We start from the raw sequence: 22,940 nt of genomic DNA, 5'->3' as shown, positions 1-22,940 counted from the left end.
TTTACGCACTCACACTCATTTGAAAGGACTCGTCGCACACAAACAAATACAATTGCACAAATATTTTGAATGTATATATTTGTGTGTGTGTGTGTGTGTGCGTGTATAATAAAATAAACATTCATCTTATATTAACAAATATACACACACAGATACAAATAGGCGACATTTATACAGAGAGTTACAATAAAATTGCAAACATTTTATTGCAATTGAATTTTGTATGATTGTGTCGTATGTATGTCAAGCTCATCAAATCCATTCAATTATTGTGCAAATAAATTGATGACCAAATGTTGTTTTCAGATTCATATTCAGTTGTTGTTGTTTTTGTTATTTTTTGCTACATAGTAGAGGATGAATTGGATGAATCTTTAGTTGTTTTGTTTAAAATTGACTAGTATCACCTACACACATTCATTCACTCATTCATTTATAAGTATAACTAGGGTAGAGTATTTACGCACTCATACCACTTATTAAATTTAAATTCACAACAATTTCCATGCATTATTTACTACTTGTACATCCTACTAAATTGGAGTTGGGAACAGCAGAGGAATTCAAAGTTTTTAAAGGGTGTACTTTTCCTAAAGTACACAAAATTATTTGTTCGATGGCAAATATGTTGGAAAAAAATATAAATTGATTATTGTAAGGATACATTGAACTTCAGTAAGAGTCATTTGACAAACTCGAGAGTAAAGAGGAGATCAGAGCCTTTTATTTTGATAAAAAAAAACTTATGGCGTTTTCTTTTCTGACACAAAATGTTGCCAACATATTTTATACCATTTATTAAAAGTTACCCATTCCCTCATAATGTTTTACGTTTTTAACGATCACAATAGAATAAAAACCATTACCATTTATGCAATTTTCTTTTATGTACCTTATAAATGTTGTAAAACTATACATTTTGCTGTTTAAAAAATGCTGCATTTCTAACCCTTTGATAAAATTGAGGGTGAAACGTGTAGCATATCTTCGGGGTTATAGGGCAACATTATTTGAAAAGAACACGTTATACCCTTAAAAAACTACATTTGTTTAAGAAAAGAACACAGAAAAGGATAAAAGGCAGAATAAAGGCATCATTTATACCAGATTTTATTCATTTTGATTATCTTTAAATTTGAAATAAAAAAATAATTTAAATAATTTCGTTGTATTCGTTCCGGCCGCAAATGACAGGTTTTTCGTTACTGATCGGTGCCGTTTCGTTCCCAATTTTCGTTGCAGATTTCTGAAACGAACTTTTTCTTTTTTTCGGTGAAAATGTATGAAATTTTGTTTTCGGTGCCGATTACGGTGTATGCGGAAACGTAGCTTTAGACAATAATTACCAATAATATACAAAAGATTTCAGAGCAATATCAATTATGGTTCCAAAAATAAACGATTTTCAATTTAAAAATTGTATAATTTTGCTGTTTTTTGGGCGAAAAGGTGACTTAACTTTTTTTTTATTAAAAAAAATCTTTCTTCAAGACTATATAACAGTTTCATGTTTTTTCTGTAAGGTATCTTTACGAAGAACATTTTGATATAAAAAACATGTCCCATTTTTCGAATTCGTGCCCCTACTTTGATATAAAAAACATGTCCCATTTTTCGAATACGTCGCCCCTTCGAAATTTGACCCATTTTTTTTTTTTTTTTTTTGTAAAATTGTAATATTTTTGATGGACGGAGATTAAAAGTGACACGACTTCATTTCATGGTGATCGGTCCATAATTGGTCAAAGCTCCCATATAAATTTTTGAAATTTTAAAAGAAAAATATGGTCGGTCATACTTTCTTACTTGTTATTTATGTTTTGATACGTTATTTTGGTTTTCAGAAATAATTCAAAATAACGTAAGATTAGTTTTTATACCCTTCACCTTCCTGAGAAGGGTATATATAAGTTTGTCATTCCGTTTGTAATTTCCACAATATAATTTTCCGACCCTATAAAGTATATATATTATGGATCCTTATAGATAGCGGAGTCGATTAAGCCATGTCCGTCTGTCTGTCCGTCTGTCTCTTGAAATCAATTTTCTGAAGACCCCAGATATCTTCGGGGTCCAAATCTTCAATAATTCTGCCAGACATGCTTTCGAGAAGTTTCCTATTTAAAATCAGCAAAATCGGTCCACAAATGGCTGAGATATGAGGAAAAAACCAAGACGACCTCGATTTTTGACATCAGTGATTTTTTGATTTTTTTAAGATCATAAAAATCATTATATTCCGACTTAAATCTTTTTTTTTGAGAACCGAATCTATTATTCAACTCAATCTCCAACAAACCGAAACTTGTAAATTTGAATCGATGAATTGATTTTAGGATTTTCATTATCTTGAGGCTCACTGTATATCTGGATTACTAAGTCATTAATATAGACAATATGGATACCTAATGATAGATATTTCAAAGACCTTTGCAACGACGTATATAAGACCATAGTAAGTTGGACTTACAATGGGTCAAAATCGGAAAAAATATTTTTTAAATTTTAAAAAATGTTTTAAAAATTTTTAAAATTAAAAAAAAAAAAATTTTCTTCAAAAAAAATTTTGGTGAAGGGTATATAAGATTCGGCACAGCCTAATATAGTTCTCTTACTTGTTCATTATACATAATTCAGATTTTTTTTTCAATATCTCAAGTAGTTTTCATTTTATATCGTTTTTTGCTTCTCTTATAAACTTATGAAAAGTGATGTTACGTTATTTTGAACATAAACGTAAACTGATTGAAATAAATATACACATTTTGCAAACAATATATCATATAACATTAAACATTTTAAAAGAAAGCAAGGTTTGTAAGTCTGCTAAGAGTTAGATATAAACTCATTGTAAGTGATTGCTTTTCGAGAAATCTCTCCACATTGAAACAATATTACATTTTCACTATCAATAAATGACCCAGTTTACAGACAGGATGGTTATAAATTTAAATATCTTACAGCATCGATTCTTATATATAATTTTCATAAAAGTTTTCTATAAACGTAGCAGTAGTTTGGGAGATACGTGGTTATTTGTAATTAGATTACTATACCAATTACAAGGAAGTGATTTCCTCAATTTTGAATAACACTCAAATCTGAAATTATATTAGTAAGTGATTGAAGCCAAAGCTTTTTTAGAGCTCTAACCCCCATTAACACGAAACCTGGTTAAGCGTTAACTAACAGTTATACTGTCGGTTAAAATTATTTTTGTATGAAAACTGTCAGTATAACTATTAGTTAACACATAACCAGACTTCGTGTTACTGGGGGTAATTGTTATAATAATAAATTTTGTCTTTACATAGTAAACTTTAAACAAAATCACCCTTTACAGGGGTGCAATATATTTCTGCCTACATAAATACATATGTATAGAGTTGCGTGAGTTTTGTTTTCGAGTGGTCTGGGCCGGGTAGATACTTGTGAAAATATTTATATTTGAAATACTATTTAAATGTTATTGTTGTGTATGTATATTTATGATTGTGCCTATTTTTCACTCTCGCTTAAGCATACTTTTACGTTTTTGCTCATCCCCTTGCTCATCAATTATGCTAAACTTTTGTTGACATATTGACAATTAAAATCATAAATTGATTGTCAAATAAACAATGTTTTGATGTCTCGTAAATAAATCTATCTGGCTTATTAGCATTTATATCATCACATCCAGTAACAACAACAGCAACAAACTAAACAAACAGCAACAATAACATTTCACATAGAGCGTCATCGTTGAATAGTCTGACATGCAGGCAGACAGACAAACAGACAGCCAGATCGACTGACATGGGGAAAAACAAGCAAACCATTATGTGAGTCTGAGAGTACTTTAGCTTAATGTGTGTTCGATGTTTCATTTGCCTTCGAGTGTCTAAAATCAATTCAATATTGTTACTTAATTGTCAAACATACGGGTACTCATACTCACTCGTACTTTTGGTACTCAATCCTATGATGATAACAACTAACAGCAATAACAAAACTCAATTTGCATAAGATTATTGTAAACATTATTATATGTTTTGATATTTTGAAAATATAAGATTTCAAACTTTATACAGACATAAATATACATATAATGATTGAAAATCCTTTAAACTGTTATTTAAGTTTTTGTTTCAACATTTTTCATTTGAAATATTTATGTTAAAAGTAGATCACAAGATAAATGTGCTGTTTTTCTATAGCGAACGAGTACTTTGAGTGGAAATTTAACTTGTGTTTTGTTATTGTAACAAAAACAAAATACATGTAAAATGTCCACTCAAAGCACTCGTTTGCTATAGAAAAACAGCACATAATACTCTTATTTTGTAAAACACCTCCTCAAAAATATTTCCATACAAATTGTTAAAAAACTAAAACTATTTATACGAACATTTTCTCAAAGATTTACAAAATAACTCCCTAAATAATGTCAGTCGAAATGTTCATAGATTACGAAGAGACTAGAGTTGGGTTGTTCATGAACGAACAAGTTCAATTGAACAATTCAGTCAAATGAACAACGTGAAGTTGTTCAATCATCTTGTTCTTTATTGGTATTTTTAATCACTTTATTCCTTTTGGTTGTCTGACATTACTGTATATATTTGAAACTTATATTTTGAAAACGCTTTTAAATGGGATTTACGTTGTTTGAATTTTATATAATTCCTTCTTCTTATCTTTATTATTAAAACCATGTTCTTTTTCCAAAATCAGAAGTGACCTGTTGGTTTTGTTCACTGCAAAAACATTAAGAGAGCAATTGTTCATTCACTTAGTTCGATCAAACACCACAGAATAGAAGTGAACAACTGAACAAAAAGAACGAACCGAACTTGTTCATTTATTTGTTCTGAACAAAAACGACCAAAAAAAGAACGATTATGCCCAACTCTAGAAGAGACTATCTGATAGTTGGTCCAAACTAGTCAAGGCATAAAAATTATACAACATAACGCTTATATATAAGAAACTGTAATTATTATCTACTATCTAATTGGTTACTTGACAAACTACTTATAAAGGAAAGCTCCTAGTACTCAAACCAAACAGATGCCAGCTGCAAAGTGATTCTTCTTAGTAGTTGGCTCATTCTCAGGTTGACTCATTCTAGAATGGAATTTAATGAAATACGATTGAGCGACTCTTGGTCATTTTTAAGGGACAGTGGTGAGAAAAGTTGTTTATTCCTAAAGTGAAATTAAATTTCAAACATTTTAAAACTAATTTAAACATACTACACTACGGATTACAAAGGGAGATAAAGTGACAATTGACTCTCCAATTTATGTATAACTTCTAGAGGGTTGCCAAAACGGGGTCCTCTCGACTCTACTTGACTGTTTGCGCGCACGATAACTAGAGTTTTTCTTTTCCCGCACTTTTTCATTTCCCGGGAAATCAGGATTGATTTTGTAATTTCCCGGGAATTTCGCCTAGAACAAATTATTAAATTTTAAAAATGCAGACTTCGTTAAAAATCAAAAAAAAGTCTTTGGTTTTGAAATATAATTAGATACAAATAACAAAATCCAATAAAAATTTAATATAAAGAGATAAACTGACTCGATTTCTAATTTTGATTATATACAAAGCTGTCACCATTTGTTATTTGTAATGGAATGTCTTCAAATTCCATTCGATTTTGTTTTACCTTCGTTAGATTTCAATTAATTCTGTTAATTCGCAAATTATTATTTTTTTTTTTAATTTTGATTTGGAAATGTTTTACTTATTAAATTAAAAATTAAGTAAAGATGTTAATTAAAACTTGAAGAAAACCCAACAATATTAAACAAAATTCAATTCCATGGAAGGTGGTTGTATTCCAAAAATTTTCTTGAAAAATCAAAATATTAAAATAATTCGACTTTCGATCGGAATAATAATTACGAGTTTTAGGAATAATTTGAAAAATGTAATTGGTCTATTTGGGCTAAATCGTTTTTGTCGTATGATTCTTCTGCATGTTTTGGAGCTCTAAGCATATTGTTACGTTTTAACCTTTTTAAAACGCAGGTTTATTTCCTTTAAATAAATCGGATACTTTTGATTGCAAATAAAAGCAATCAAAAAAAGTAAAATGTACAACAACAGAATTAAATAGTCACTCAATGTTTTTTATACACGTTTATCAATTCGCAGAAATACAGACACACTTTATAATGTACACGAATTCACTTGAAAAATACAGCACTCAGTTGATGTTTATTCGAAAAGCGTCTCTGATAAACTCACTAACGACTGCAACCTGTGCCACTATTTATAACACTGTCATCTGCACTCTAGATTGCTCTTTAACTGTCTAGAGCTTTCTAATACATACGCCATCTGTGGTGTACTTTCTACAAACAGCACTGCTATTTGAAAGCATTATGCTACTATTAAATCAGCCGTTAAAATCGCTATATTTGAATTCAAGTACAATTTCGTAACAATATTTTAGAGAAAGTCATGTTCAAAAAATATCACATAAATCTAAGGAAAATAATTCCCGGGAATTCCGGCACAATTTCCCGGGATTTCGGAATTGAAAATTTTGCGGAATTCCCGGTATTTCGCGTCCTTATTATCTGTAGCCAGATGACGGCAGATGAAGGGTCATATGACAAAGTTGTAGCAGATAGCGCCGGAAATGGAACTTAGAAGCTGTTCAATAATTGGTGGCAGAACAAATTTAACTTTCGAACACCACATTCCCGGGGCTTCCTTGGGGAACTTCAAAACGTTACAATGTAAGCAATTGTTCTTCATTGTGCCAATCAGTACGTCCTTGTAATTCCTGTAATCATCATCGTTATTGTAATGAAATGCTGCTAACTTTAAATCTATTATTTCTCTTGATCGAGCCATTCGGCAACGGTTGGCTTCTAGTCTTTCGGTATGCTGTTGGGGTGTCTCTGCAGCTCTCGATGAAGATTCACTGCATTTGCTGAAGCCGTGATTCGCGTTCTCTTTAAGTTTCTGCGGCTCTAGACGTAGATGCCTTTTCCCAATTTTTTCTGAAGACGAGATTCGCGTTCCGCAGCTGTTTCAAATGCTCTTCCGTGATTTGGTTTGTTTTTACCAATGCCATTTTTAGTACAATGTTGCACCTTATTAACTACGGCCTTATTGTTTTATACAACGATATGAAAATTTGGTATGTACCGGACATGTGCTGGAATGTATTCCTTTCTGTCGCTTCAGAGTACTCCATTGTGACTTAAAATTATTTAGAATGATGTTAAGCAACGAAATGAAAATTGTAATTTTTTGAACGATGGTATAGTGTAAAATTTTGATTTTGCCACGCCCCTCCGCCCACTTTACAGTATTACCCGATAGGCTAAGAAGATTCCCTAAAAATTTCATCAAAGTTGGTCCAGCAATTGTTGAGCCATTCACACATCCATTTTTATATATGTATATAGAAGATAGAAAGATGTCTATATTTTGTTCTTATTTCATTGCGAAAAACTGCACTGTTATTGCTCTATGTTTATTACGTAACTGTCTATTTATTCATTAATTCTAACTGGCCTCCTGGTAGTAATGAGTGAGTGAGTGTGTGACCTTATTTATCTCTTAATACCCATAACCATTAGTCTATGTGTATCTACGAGTACTTTTCATGGATGAACATGATATGAGCGCTTTTACAGCAAACATTTAATGATTAAATATCCACGGTATTTGTTAGTCAAATTAATTAATTAATTATTGGCTTAAATATCGCTGCTTTCAAATCTACCATGATTTTAATTACAATTTAAGCTCATTGGGCAATAATGTCTTAACTAAATTACGAGTATATTGGATGGAATTTGTGTGTGTGTGTGTAAAGGTGTAGACAAATAGCAACTAATGCTGATTATTTACATCTTATCAGTCTATTTGCAATTTCGAACTTAATATTATACGGTGAAATGAACTAACCACAAAGGTCAGCCGATATTGTTCATTGTAAACGAGATTTTACAGGCACAGTTTATGTCTAAAGATTCTAGAAATTTGCTGATTAAAACCGCATACAATGTGCACCAGACCAGACATGTGTCTAATAACAGCACAAAAATTAAAATTAACCCTTGGGGTCCAAATCACCCTGAACTTTTAAAATCACGAAAAACACAGTAATTTTGACCTCAAGTGCTCTTAAGGGTTAATTTCCATTTTTGTACTGTTATTGCAAATACTAGACTTCATGTTACATTTTTATTAAGTTTCATCAAAATCGGCCAAAAAATATATAACATTTCGCTATCTTTCCATTAAAAATTCCAAATATTGAGAAATTTTACCTTTGACCTTCACGTTTTAAGGGTTAAAGTTTTCCGATTTTAGGAAAACTTTCAGACTATATTTAAAATTACCTGGACTATAATATTCTGAACAGATTTTACTTAAAATTAATAACAGTAAGGAAATTGTGCTCATTCGCCAAAATATGGTCAAAAAATTAGTTTTTCTCGAAAATCGCAAAATTTAAATCGCAGGTACGGAAAAACTATAGGAGGTATTGGCATATTTTTTCACATTTTTATTCCCTATTATGTTGTAAATAAATCCCCATGTAATGATCAACAAATTCTGAAATTCGTTTAACAAAATTTTTAAAAATTTGAAATTGGAGTTTTGAAACTGCCGTAAAAAAATTAAATAGGTTAACGGTTTCCTACTAAGACAAAAACTCATATACAAGTAAATAAAGATATATTTTAAGTAAAAATGAGCTTTTATTTTAATATTTCTCAAAATAAGTTAATTTTGTTCCTGCATTTCTTGTTCTATTGGCCTGAGACACATTAATGGCCTGGCGAATTTTTAATAACTTTAACATTTTTTAACCAATTTTTGTCTTTTATATCTAATTAGAACGACAATTACGTACACATTTCGATTCTTTTAAATTAAATTGCAAAAGTAATTACTTAATAGCAAAATTTTTACAAAAACTGAAAAAATTGCATTTTCTCCCCTTGCCGAACTAAATCGCTAGTCGGCACGGGTTGCAATCATGATAGAAAGACAAAATTTCTTATTTAACTATTGTTTTATATACACTGATGGACAAAAGTCACCGCCATTTCCCTTTAGAATGTTTAAAGGACTACCATGTTATAAATATAATTGAAACACAAAATTTTATTTTTTCAACAAAAACAATAATTCATTTTAATTATACTTCAGTTAAAACAAGTCATTTTAACTTAACCTAATTTACAAAAACGTAGCGTGGCGGTCCTTTACACATCCTAAAGGGGAAATGGCGGTGAATTTTGTCCATCAGTGTATGTGTGGACAGTAACATAACATTAGATAAAAGGCGTCCAAACAAGACAAATTCATAAGTTTAAATTGATTGTTATAATATTAAGGTACTTTTAATGTCTTTGTACATTCAATGAATGTCTAGAATTGTAGGAATTCTGTAAAGTTTTATGCATGTGTACATTTAGTTTCAAGCTAAAGTTTGTACTGTCTTTGCACATTCAATGATTATTTAGAATTGTAGGAATTCTGTGAACTTGTATGCATTGTTATTTATTGAAATTATGCGGAAATTGTGTGAAATAAACATTGTTTCAGTTAACCTAAAATTCTATAACATTTATTTAAAGTTTTCTTTATTAATACAAATTATCTTTTATTTTCTTTATAGGATCGCAGCAATGCTCAGTCTTCCTGCGCTGGTCTATTCGTAGGTGCCCATCTTGGTTTTGATTATCCCGGTATTTGGATGCATGTCGATATGGCAACTCCAGTGCATTGTGTAAGTATAAATTACCTTTCAATAATTCCCTGAGGTCTTTAAGATTGCAATTGCTAATAGCTTGCTCCAGCTAGATCATCGGATTTCATGTAAAACTTTTTATAAATTTGAAGAACTTGCAAGTATGACTTGACAATGTTTGGTGTTACACCGTGTCTCCGTGTTATACAAAAGTGAATATTTACTAGCCTTTAATGCGAATTAATTTCTCTTGCTCTTGCCACTAGCAACCATCGGTTGGTTGTTTCCTCAAAAATCACGCTGGGTCCGGTCGAGTGCTTTAAGTAATTTCTTATGTGCCATTAAGGATTAAATGTGGAATGCGGAGAGTTATTCAAAATATATTTTTTTTAAATAGATTTCACATGGAAATTTCTTAAGGTAAGGTCACACATGGCAAATATTTGCTCAAAAAAGCGTAACCACTTTATTTTGCACCAATTTGTTTGACGTGTTTACTCTTACAAGTGTTTTCTAAGATCAAACAGCATCAAATAAAATAAAACTAAATTTTTTGTTTTGAATCATCAAAAGTAAAATAAGTTTTTGAAATAAATTAAAGAATTCAAATGTGTTTTATTTAGTGGTTACGTCTTTTTCGTCAAGTATTTATCATGTGTGACCCTATCTTTATTCATGCACCTAATATGCAAGAGTAAACAAAATTGTTTATCATCGATTTATAACTTTTATAGTACAATGTTGCACCTTATTAACCGTAGCCTACTTGTGTTATCGGACGATATGCAAGTTTGGTATGTTCCGGATATGTTCTGCAATGTATTCCTTTCTTCGCTTACACCAATTGTTTCACTTCAGAGTACATCACAGTGAATTAAATTTTTTAGAATGATGTTAAGCAACGAAATGAAAATTGGCAACGAAAAAAAAAATTTCTGGGATGAAAAACTAAATTTTTTTTGTTCAACAAATTTATTTTGGCAGAAAAAAAAATGTTTTTGGACAAAATGTTTGCCAAAAATTTATTTTGCCACTCCCCTCATCCCAAATCTGACTTTACAGTGTCACCCGCTAGGCTATTCTGAATATTCCCTGAAAATTATATCAAAATCGGACCATCCATTTTTGAGTCCATACGGAATTAAATTGCGGATTAAGTGTATAAACTCTAATCTAAACGTGTTGCTAAGCTAATATGAATACAAGTTTTGTCTTTGATATTTTAAAGTTTGAGGCATGATGTAATAAGTAAGATGAGAGCATGATAGAAAAAAACAAGGTAGTTACACTTCTCTCTCTCAAAAATATTTTTGAAGTTTGTTGGAATTATTTGAAATTCGATTTTCAAATCGATAAATAAGCAAAAAGCAGTATAACCGGAATTTCACCGAAAAATGCTGAATTTTAATTTTGTTATAGTATTATTTAAAAAATATGCGGAGATGTCAGCTTTTTGACCAAACTAGAACCAGATAAAGTATGTCCTAACTTTAGTGTTTGGCGAAATTTCCCTTTCCTGGTCAACTCGCAGACGAATTTTATGATGGGACATTCCTCAGGCTTCGTCGGGCTTAACAATGTGATGTATGTTTAATTTGATGAAAATAATCTTACATCTTTACTCATTATGAGAACTCAATATAAGTTTTATCATGTTGTTTGACCGCAATTTAATTTTTTATACTTATTGCGCCGGGCACAGATATTTCTCTTGAAAAATAAGCTTTTTTGGTTTGGTTTCTTGACATCCGAGACTTTTCTTTTGGCTTTCTTGAAGGCTGGAAATGGGATATTTTGCTTTAAAATAGCAAAAATAATTTCTTGTTTTTTATTATTTAAAAAGCAAATTTCTTTAATTTCAGTTGTTTTATTTATGTAATTTTATTTTTTTGCTGTTTTATTTTTGACTTTAAATAAACAAAAAATGGGATTTTAAGATTAAATACGGTAGCACCATTTTTCATAATTCCAGTAAACGTCAGAACGTTAATATGGCGACAAAAAGAGTAAGTGAGACTACCTTGTATATTTGTATCATGGGTGAGAGCGTTTCGACAACAAACAAAATATTTCTTGCTGTCAAGTGCATAGGTTTTGTGAAAATTGAATTTGTCAAATAAAAAATAAACAAATTTTATTTTGGCATCTTTTAGATAATTTAATATTATATTCATAAATAAATTACCTACATATTTCATTTATTAACAGGAATTTTTAAAGATTTTTCTTAAGCTATTTAAAAAGTGAAATATTATCCGGCAGATTTGTACAAAATCAGAAAGTGCAATTAATTGGTGGAAAAATGAAGTGAATTTTAATGATGAATGATAATTTTAATGTAAATAATCCGTTACCAATGTCAACACAAAGCTTTTGTTATTTTTGCATATTAACTAAAAAACGGCCGTTAAATTTGAATTATATTTGAAAAAGAACAACGGTTTAATAGAGCTTTATCCAAATTTCATTATATGAAATATTTTTATTCACATTTTCATTCATGTTTTTTGATTAAAAAATTTTTATCTTTGAAAATAAAATTTATTATTTTTTCAAAATAAATTCAGTTTGACAAAACCCAAGCACTTTTAAAATAGATAAATAAAAATCAGCTGTGTTGTTGATTTCTCCTTACTTTGTGCATCCTGTACCGCAATTCTGTAACTTTTTATACTTTCCTACCGATGTCGTTAAGTAACGAAAACTATCGGTTGCTTTAACGAATTTAATATTCACTATTTGAAGTTAACGATATCTCTCGGTAATAAATTTTAATGACGAATATAGTTAAAAATATAAATGTCAATATTTTTAAAATTAAAAAATCATAAAAATATTTACTATTTTTTCGTGTTTGCAGATAAATTCGTAGTCGTGTGAATAAATAATCGCATTTATATATAAAAATCAAGCATCAGCTCACCCAAATATGTTCGCGAAACCTACTGAAAACAAAAGAACAAGAGTTTTTTTCTAAAAATAAAAGTAACCCAGTGTAATACATATGTCTATGCCACCACAAGTGATCATTAATTCAGAATTTAGATATGTGTTGTTATAAGGACAGTCGACAAATTCAGATGAATTTCCTTCTTAGAATACTGTCTTAAAAACGATTTTATAACTTTTATATAAGTTTATAATCGTATCAAATCGCCAAAAATGGAAATTGAATATAGGGATAAACATTATAGACTCCAGAAATGTGTTAATTATGGATATTATGTCCCAAATAAAAGTTGCTCTTAAAATTCGAATATTATTTTCTAAAATTATTATAATTGGTCAATTCACAACGTATCTTATCATGTCATATTGTCCTAATATTTCACAGTAGTTTGTATTGCTTTTCAAAATAAATATAATTGGTCAATTCACAAGGTCTCATAATGTCCTAATATTTCACAGTGGTTTTTATTGCTTTTCAAGCTAAAAAAGTCCTAAAATAATACTACTATGTATGCTATGTTTATTGTGTTATCGTAACCAGCCAGCAGAGACCTGTGCCGAATGCCTAGAGTCGGTTAAGCCGAGCCGCCGAGACGAGATATGTTAGGACATTATGACAATATGAGTGATAAGAGACCTTGTGAATTGACCAAATATATGTCCAAATTTATCTTAAAAAGATAATTAAAGCATGTTAATTTTTATATTAAAAACCCAAATCAGTCCATATCTAACAAACACAAAAAAGTTGACCAACCGTACTTTCAAAAAACAACTTATTTCGAATATTTATGTTACAAAACTAACTCCTAAACAATTATCGTTATGGCTTAACTAGAACATTTTATTTGTCGTTAACCTACCGACAAATTTCGTTATCTACCGACTATTTTTAACGAAAATAATCGGTAAAATTTAATTCGGAATATCTCTTAACGATAAATATTGTTAACTAACGAATTTTGATTACTTAACGACAAAATTTTGTCGTTAAAAAGTTACAGAATTGCGGTACTGGTTTGAGTCACAAACACTAAAAAATACGTAAACTTTGAAATTCCTTTCAATATTATTTTTAAACAATGATTTGTATACATATAATGTACAAACTATACTCCAGTTAATCGAATTAAAAAAAAAAACATAACCATTTGAATAAACACCAACTTTTTTTTTCATTTATTAATCGATCCACCATAATTGCTTTGCTTACTTAATGAATGAACTAAATTAAAACTGTATCTACTATAAATAGAACCTCCAGCTCCCTAATACATCTCTTTCCATCTAACATGCTATTCTAATTTATTTTGCATCATCTTGTGTTTTTCATTTTCTTTAAAATTGTTTTCATTTATTTTTCTCTTTTCTCAGGGAGAACGTGCTACTGGTTACGGTGTGGCATTGTTGCTCACCTTGTTTGGTAACCATACCAACTGTAACATGCTGCAATCGATGGCCAACAATGATACGGAACCACCAACAAAGCGCATTTGTCGTGATTGAGTTGAATGCTGAAGTGAATCCTTAGTATCCTTATCATCGTCATCAGCAGCAAGCAGCACAGCAACCTCTATTCAGGAATGGTGGTAGAGCTTTAACAATAAATAAATACAAAAACAACAAAAAAAATGTAAAATAATTACAACAATATAAAATATACTGTAATATTTAGCATTACATACCGTGTCTTGTTTCTTTTAGTTTTTCAATTAGTTTATACACCGTTTTTTTTTATTATTTATTTTTGTTCTTGTTTATTTGGTATTTAATATTTATTTTTTCCAATCCATTATTGTTTCCTTTTTTGTGGATTCATAATGATAGTAAACAATATTGATTGTTTTTTCTTCTGCTATTAAATTATATATTCTTTTGATTTTTTTTTAAGTTTTTCTGTAATTTTGTTCGTTGTTTATTGTAATATTATAAAGTTTTTGCTCTGTTTGAGTTTTTGTTCAATTTTCAATACTTTATCTTTTTTTGTAGAAATTAATATTTTGCGTTTTTAATTTGTACATTGATTTCAATTCAAATTGAAGTAATGTCTTTAGTAAAATAAAGTCTGTTATAAAGGGAGCATAGAGTGTAATTTTGTTGTCTCTGGTTCTATGTCTTGCAGCATTTCCATGATTGTCTGTTTTTTTTTTGATATTTTCTATCTGTAGTTTATTTTAATTCCTTGTTTGGGGAGATTTCTGTATTTAACTTCAGGATTTATTTAGTTTTTATCATGCTTTTTGGTTTTTATATTGTTTTTTTGCTGTTTAATGTTTTCAATTATACTGCTGCTGTTGTTTTTCTTATTTTCGTTTTTGTATTGTTATAATTTTCTATTGTTGAAATTTACAAATCATTGTGGTTATTTGTTTTTTGCAATCTTTATTATAATTATGGCTGGCTGGCTGGTTGGCATTATAATTTTTTTTTTTGTTATGGGGGAAGAGAGTTTTTGACAAATTTTGAGAAACAAAAACAATTGTTCAATGGGCAATTAGTTTATAATAATGTTCTATTTTTTTAATTTATTTTTTGTAATAGAAACTAGATATATAGTAGTTAAGTCTGACCACGTAATATGCAGCAGTACATATTCATGAACATTAAGATGACCCCTTTTGTATGGAGGAAAAGTAAGGTTCCGATGTTCCCAACTAAATCTGGTTATCGTTTTTCGTAACGATAAACCTCCAATTAACATTTTTTTTATGAGAACTCTAGTTTAAAAAATAACCAGAGATTGAGAAAATGGGTGTAAGTAAGCAGATTATTTTAAATAAATCCAACTATCTTCATTCGGCTCATTTCTTTTTTTTTAATTCTAAATGATATATAAATAAAAGCATAATGTACGGGGTAAAATAAAACTAAGGAGTTGCCAACCAGATTAATTATTGATAAATTTTGAAAAACCAATTAGTTTTCATTGAAGCCTAAAGGTATGTAACACTTTTTTAATTCTAATAACGAAGATGGGAGTATTAATTATAATTCGAAAAACAAAAACTTATTCGTTATAAAATTGTAGGTATCAAATTTTGTTAAGTTACGTGCTGCTCTGCTCATTGTAGCAAGTTTTACATGGACAGACAGCCAGCCAACCAGATATCAATTAATCGACTCAGAAAATAATATAAATAAATAATTCTGTGTAGATTTAGTACAAACGTATAATACCACACAGACCCCCGTATTCATAAACAGATTTAATTTTAAAGCAAAATTTCCATACAAATTTTGATTTTAAAACGTTTTTTAAATTTAAAAATTGTTTATGAATACGGGGGAGAGAAAACAGATCCGTAATATAAGGTGATCATACGTCCGTCCTCTTTTTAGAGGACAATCATCTATTTCAATTGGCTGTCATCTATAAAATTTGTTTCCTCTACTGTAATCTTTTTTCCTAATCTGCCATCTTTTGTCATCTTTATAAATTAAAAGAAATTTGATTTCCCGAAGGTCACCGTTTTTTTTTTGTCAAATCGTATATTTCTGTTCATTGTTGTGTTCATACTCTTCTGAAATTTGTTAAACAAAATTTGGTGTTTGTTTAAGCTTTGATATTTTTACAAATAAAGCGTATGTAATTCTCATTCACTCTATAGTTTTATTTGTATAATATATTTTTCTAAAGCCTTTTGGGAAAAGGTTTCCTGATGATCTGGCCTAAGCAAACAGTGAAATGCGCATAGGAACTAGCTTATCCCCAACAATAAATTTTAGTGAATTTATCAATAATTTGTGGGTCATACCTGCGAATAGGTTAACGGTATCGTACGAAGACAAAAACTCAAATACAAGTAAATATGGATATATTTTAAGTAAAAATATCTTTTATTTTAATATTTCTCAGAATGTGTTAATTCTGTTCCTACATTTTTTGTTGTAGTAGCCTGAGACACGTTAATGGCGTGTCTCTAAAATTATGTAACCAATTTTTGTCCTTTATATCACATTAGAACGACAGTTACGCACACATTTCGATTCGTTTAAATTAAATTGCAAAAGCTATGATCCTAATATTTTACACAAGGTGTTTCAACAATACGTAGAACTTATCAGGGGTGGCAAATGAAATTTAAAAATTGTACCAATCAGCATCAGAAATTGTACTTTTTCGACTGTAATTGTACCAAAACTAGGGTTCCTACACGGAAATTTTTTTCCCGAGAATATTTTTTATGAAATTCCTGTGAAATTTCGGAATTTTTTAAAGTTACAATGAACAAATGAACACTTGTAATGATTAAATTTGGATCGATTCCATTACATCCATTCATTCTTTTGGTTCTAGCAACAGATATTCAGTTAATGAATGATAATGAAGCATCGTAGTTTAAATTATCGAATTTTTGTAACCCATCTAACATTTTTTTTAGCCACATCAGAAAAATTCTGTCATTAAGAATTACAAATTCTATGGATATTCATATTTAACAGAAAATAATAGCAATAATAATGGCTTAAATTTGTTTATATACTTTTTGGTTTGAAAAACACTTAAAATTACGAGTGTGACAAGACTAGTCAAATGCCGCTATTTCTGCTTTATTTCAAAAACTCATAAGTATAATTTTAAAAATTTTATTGTTAATATTTTGGCATAATTGATAGAGAACATAAATTCGTAAATTGGTTTTAATATTAACTGTGAAATAAATTTTCAAATTGTACCAAATGAGTCACTGTACTTTTTAAGATCAAATTGTACCAAAAAAAGTATAATTGTACCAATTTTGCCATCCCTGGAACACATAGAACACGTACCTTTAATACACAGAAAAAATTATGACTAAAATATTTTCAAACAAATGCATGTTTGAAATCAGATTTGTATTTTATTATTTATTTTATTTGGTTTCATAAATATTTTAGTTGGTTTTAAATTTGATGGTTAACAATGCTAACAACTTTTTTTAATAATGAGAAACGTCTATTTGTTTTGTAAATATTTTAACATAATGTACTTAAAATCAAGCACGTTTTCATTTTGTGATACATTTTTATAATATTCAAAATAATAGACAACACTTGTACATAACAAAATATTTTCTTTATTAAAATTTTGTTTGAATTTTTTTATAAACTCAAACAATTTTTTAAATTATTGAAAAAATGTTTGTTTACTTTGAAACAAAAACAAATTTATAGTGAATTTTGACAAACAGCTGTAAAATAAAAATAAATTATACATATATTTTGAAAAAAAATATTTACATATGTACACAATTTTTAAGTTTTGGTCGTCATGAAACAGACTAGGAGTTCAAGGGCTCAATAACTCCTCACGTTTCAAGATTGGTAAGTATGTATGAACTTAAAATTCTTTATTATATCATTGTTAAACATTCCGGTATAATTGCAGACGTTGTTAGCTTCCTATGACAGACATTTGGGAGAATACGACATAATTGGTAAGACGATTGATTTTCATTAAGATGAATGTGAAAACTGGTTTATCTTCCCACAGGTGAACAATATCCATATAACTTGGATTCCCGTTTGCTGGATAGTCCGTAAGTGGGAGAAACTATATATTGTGTATAACAGTATTTTCTTTAGAAACTATTATATATAACAGTATTTTCTTTAGAAAATATTGTGTATAACAGTATTTTTATATAGAAAATATTGTCTATAGCAGTATTTTATATAGAAAATATTGTGTATAATAGTATTTTCTTTAGAAAATATTGTGTATAAAGTATTTTCTTTATAAACTATTGTGTATAACAGTGTTTTTCTATAGAAAATATTGTGTATAACAGTATTTTATATAGAAAATATTGTGTATAACAGTATTTTATATAGAAAATATTGTGTATAACAGTATTTTCTTTAGAAACTATTGTGTAAAACAGTATTTTCTTTAGAAAATATTGTGTATATCAGTAGTTTATATAGAAAATATTGTTTATAATATTATATTATAATATATAATTAAAATATTTATTGATTTTGAATTTAAATGTTATTAATATTTTAATTGATTTAATAAAAAATATTGTTTGAATATCTAGTCAAAACCAATTATTTGTTTCTATGGTTTTATTAAAAATATTGTTTGATTTTATGTGGAATTTCATATAAATGTTTCATTGATAGTTAAAATATTTTAATAAGAAAAAAAAATTTTTTTTTTCAATAAAATATTTACAAATTTTGTTGTTTGATTTTGTGATTTTTGTGATAGGTCCCATTTCAATAAAATATTCAATTGACTTTATGAATTTTGTGATTGGATTTGAATTTTTGTTTTTTCTGTGTACAAATAAATTTTTTACTTTTTCCTTTATGTCATCTATTTTCATTTTCAAAATTTGGTCACCTTATGTAATAGCAACCGAATTTGTAGCCAATCGAATGACTCTGCCTTGGTGACCGAATTTTGCAGTTGTGGCTACAAAATTTTATAAGGGATAATCAAAGTTTGGTTGCTTCAACCCAATTTCTTCCCTAATAACTGATTTTCTGTTGCTAGAACCGAAAAATTCTATTGCCCAATTCGCAATTGATGTCGTAGCGTTGTATCGCTGTAAGTCGTAGTTTTTTTTATTAATATTTTGTTTTTGTTTCAAAAAATTTGTTTGAAAAATATTTATGACATACAACACAGAAAAAACTAAAATTCGTATTCAATCACAAAATTTATAAAATCAAATATTTTTTTTATTGAAATAGGACTTATCACAGAATTTGTAAAATCAAATACTAAAATTCGTAAATTTTTTATTGAAATTTTTTTTATTTTTTTTTTATTAAAATATTATCAGTATTAATGAATCAAAATATTTCAAAATGTATGAAAAATTCAAACAATTTTTTTAATAAAATCAATAATTTTTTTTGATTGGTTATGAGCAGATATCCAAACATCTTTTATTTTTGATACTATAAAAATATTAATAAAAAATACTGTTTATAATTAATATATAAGATTATTGTTCATCTTTATGTATATTAAAAAGCGTTTACATATATTTAATTACAGTTAATTACTTATAAATATGTTAATATAAGAATTTTACAATAATGTAGTGCAATATTAGTGTAATGCAAGTATAATATAAAGGTGTAGTGTTAGTGAAAACAAACGTTTGTATAAAAACATTAAACTTGAAATAAAAGATTAAAGTTTGTTATGATACCATTTCTCAACAATTGTATCTGGCCTAGCCATTGATGAGCTGCATTAGAGAATAAAAAGGTCCTCTTTTAGTTCTTTTTAGATTTAGGGCTTTTTCGGACAGCAACTAGGACTTATACTAGGATAGCAATATTGAGAAATGGTGACATAAAATTAAGTAGTGTTTCAATTTAGTTGCGTATATCATATAGGACAGTGGCTATGATCTACATTTCATAATCAACCCAATTATGAATAAAAATTCCCCGGTAGTTTTTTCCCTTTTCTTTTTTTTAACATTGCATTTGAATAGGAAAAGGGAAAAAACTCTCTTGGAATTTTTATTCATAATTGGACTGCATGTCAATTAAGGTGATTGGAAAACCTTAATTTCATTCCAACTTTGATATGTATATGGAAATGTATGTACCTTGGTATTGAGAATATATGTGAATGCTAGCGTCTGTTTTTGAACCAAATAAAACTTAAAGCTATAAATAACTCTTAAGAACTAGGGACTTGCATTGGATTTGCTTGAATTGCTCCACAGGTACAGGATATGCAAAATATGTAATTGATAGATGTCTTCAAACACTGTGGAATGACACAACAAAACATAATGTTCAAAATAAGCAGTGGTGTGGACAATCAATATACATGTATGTATGTTCAATAGTGCTTACCCGAAATAAACCCCGAAGTTCTAATCATCAGAATCGTTAAGTCCTGCAGCAACCCTTTCTTATCAACGGGGAAATCTATAAAAAGTCCTAAAAGCTTAAGAAAACTACACAGAATGATAATCTTATACTTACCGGTGAGACCGGATTTTAATGGGCAATTTATAATTGGATAAATAGTCGCTTAAAAGTGGATTTATGAAAAAAATTGTGTAAAATACAAAATTTCTTTCATATGTTTATTTATTTTTTTTAGATATTTGACATATATTACTTTTTTTAACTTAAAACAATTTTTTTTTACTCGTAGATTTAAAAATTGTTTTTGCTATATATAAGTTTTCAGAGTTTTTAAAAACAAATAAAAAGAATAATAAAACCAATAAAAAATATTAATTAATTTTAATTTAAAATCAAATAACAATTTAGTTGAAAAAAAATAAGTCATAATTTTTTCTGTGAATGTACAACGCACAGTGGTATGAGAATAAAAAAAGAGGGAAATAAATCTGTAACTTCTAAACCCTTAAGCCGATTTCAATGAAATTTCACATGCGCAAAGAGGTAGTGTAGTCAAATTTAAGTTTTGAATTTGGACCTCATGAGCCCACCAGGAGCGGGACCAGGGGTTCCCAAAGTAGGACACCTCGGGTATATTCAATTTTTAAAATGATCCTATTTCTTCGTTTGTGTTCCGATTTAAAAAAAATATAGAATCTCCTCGTCGAGCACTACATAAAACCTATCAATTATCTCTTATAACTTAGGAGATATTCGAATTTAAAAATAAGCTCTTAATTATTTTTTAAAGGGTTCCGATAACCCCGCACCTGGTATGGGTATTATAGCCAAAAATCGAAAAAATCCCATTTCTGGGATTTTTCAAGATTTTTTTGGGAATTGTGAGATACTTGATAACAAATTTCAAAATTTGTTTTTATTTTTCCATTTTAAATAGAAAAATCTACATAACTGTGAAATTTCATTAAAAAAATATTCATAAATAAAAATTATATTTCAATTTGAAAAATTTGTATCTATGCAAAATTCAATAAAAAGCATTTTTTGTCATATTTTTCAAAAAAGTATTCCATGAATTTTTTAATTGTCAAAAGTTATATACATTTTTGAAAAGTAGACAAAATCCTCTATCCATTGAGGATAAATTAGGGAAAACTTAACAACTCGCAGATAATTTACCTAACATAGAAATTCATAAAAAAGCATGTTGCCTACATAACAACATTTTTATGAATGTAAATAACAGTGCTAGGTAAATTCTCAGCGAGTTGTTAATTTTTCCCTAATTTATTTGACACGTAAAAAACATAAGGTAGACATGTTATATATCAATGGATAGAGGATTTTGTCTACTTTTCAAAAATGTATATAACTTTTGACAATTAAAAAATTCATGGAATACTTTTTTGAAAAATTTGTTTATAATTGGTCTGTTCAATAACAAAAAACTATTACGAATTATCAAAAATTGTTTATAAATTTTCCAGTTTTTCAATACAAATTTAAAATTTTTGTGTGAAAATTTGTAATAATTCGTAATAGTTATTTGTTATTGAACAGACCAATTATTAATCGAACATGACATTTTTTCTTCCCAAACTTTTTTCATTCAGAATAAGAACATGTTAATAAATATTATTAATTTGTACATGATGAAAATTTTTGCTTTTTTTACATAAATTTAATAATATTTTACAATAAATTGCATTATAATTGTATTGTGTAATGAATTATTTCAAAAATGTTTGCATAATAGCCATATTATTGGCCAATATTTTAAGATGAATCAACAATATCTGAAATTTTAAAAATATCATTAAACATAACAAAACATTCATAAACATTAAAGCATAGCATCCTGTTCAATTCACAATTGATGTTGTAGCATTGTATGTCATAAATATTTTTCAACCAAAGTTTTTGAAACAAAAACAAAACATGAATAAAAAAATTACGACATACAACGATACAACGCTACGACACCAATTGTGAATTGGACAACTATTTAAGAAAGTATTAAAGTATTTTAAACCTAGGGAACATTTTATTAAGATTGTCCTCGCATGAGCTAAGAAAAAAAAAAATATGAAGCAAAATTACTCAAATTTAAACCAAATAGTGTTATCTAAAATAAATTCACTAATTTTCAAAACTTTAACAAATTTAATAAGTATGTATTGTAATATTTAAATGTATGTAAACATATGTATGTACTGTAGTTATGTGTGTCATTACAATTATTTGCACTTGCAAAGAAATTATGATGCATTTCTATAAAGAGGTGAGCAATGATAAGTGAATTAATTTGCATGCAAAACACATTTACTAATAAATACAATAACAATGGCACAACATGTTGTAAATTATCCATACAAATAGTATATACTTGCGATTAAGTAAATACCCAGCAGTAAAGCAAGTAGTCAATGTATCACTATTAAACAGT

The 22,940-nt window shown here is 28.4% G+C and overlaps 1 protein-coding gene across 2 annotated transcripts in view; it reads left to right on the top strand.

Moving 5' to 3' along the window:
* The window catches only part of grsm (granny smith), a 114,157-nt gene extending 99,813 nt beyond the window's left edge, over positions 1-14,344 (top strand). For both annotated transcript variants that reach the window (XM_065515132.1, XM_065515133.1), the window contains exons 5-6: positions 9,644-9,754; positions 14,039-14,344. In XM_065515132.1, coding sequence (XP_065371204.1) covers positions 9,644-9,754; positions 14,039-14,170 — 243 coding nt within the window. In that variant the 3' untranslated portion in view covers positions 14,171-14,344. The remainder of the gene's footprint in view (positions 1-9,643; positions 9,755-14,038) is intronic.
* The last annotated feature ends 8,596 nt before the right edge of the window (positions 14,345-22,940 follow it).

The sequence above is a fragment of the Calliphora vicina genome, chromosome 1, assembly GCF_958450345.1.
Source record: "Calliphora vicina chromosome 1, idCalVici1.1, whole genome shotgun sequence".
Classification (NCBI taxonomy): Eukaryota; Metazoa; Arthropoda; class Insecta; order Diptera; family Calliphoridae; genus Calliphora; species Calliphora vicina.
Note: the sequence above shows the minus strand (reverse complement) of the source record. Positions and strands in the feature narration are given on the sequence as shown.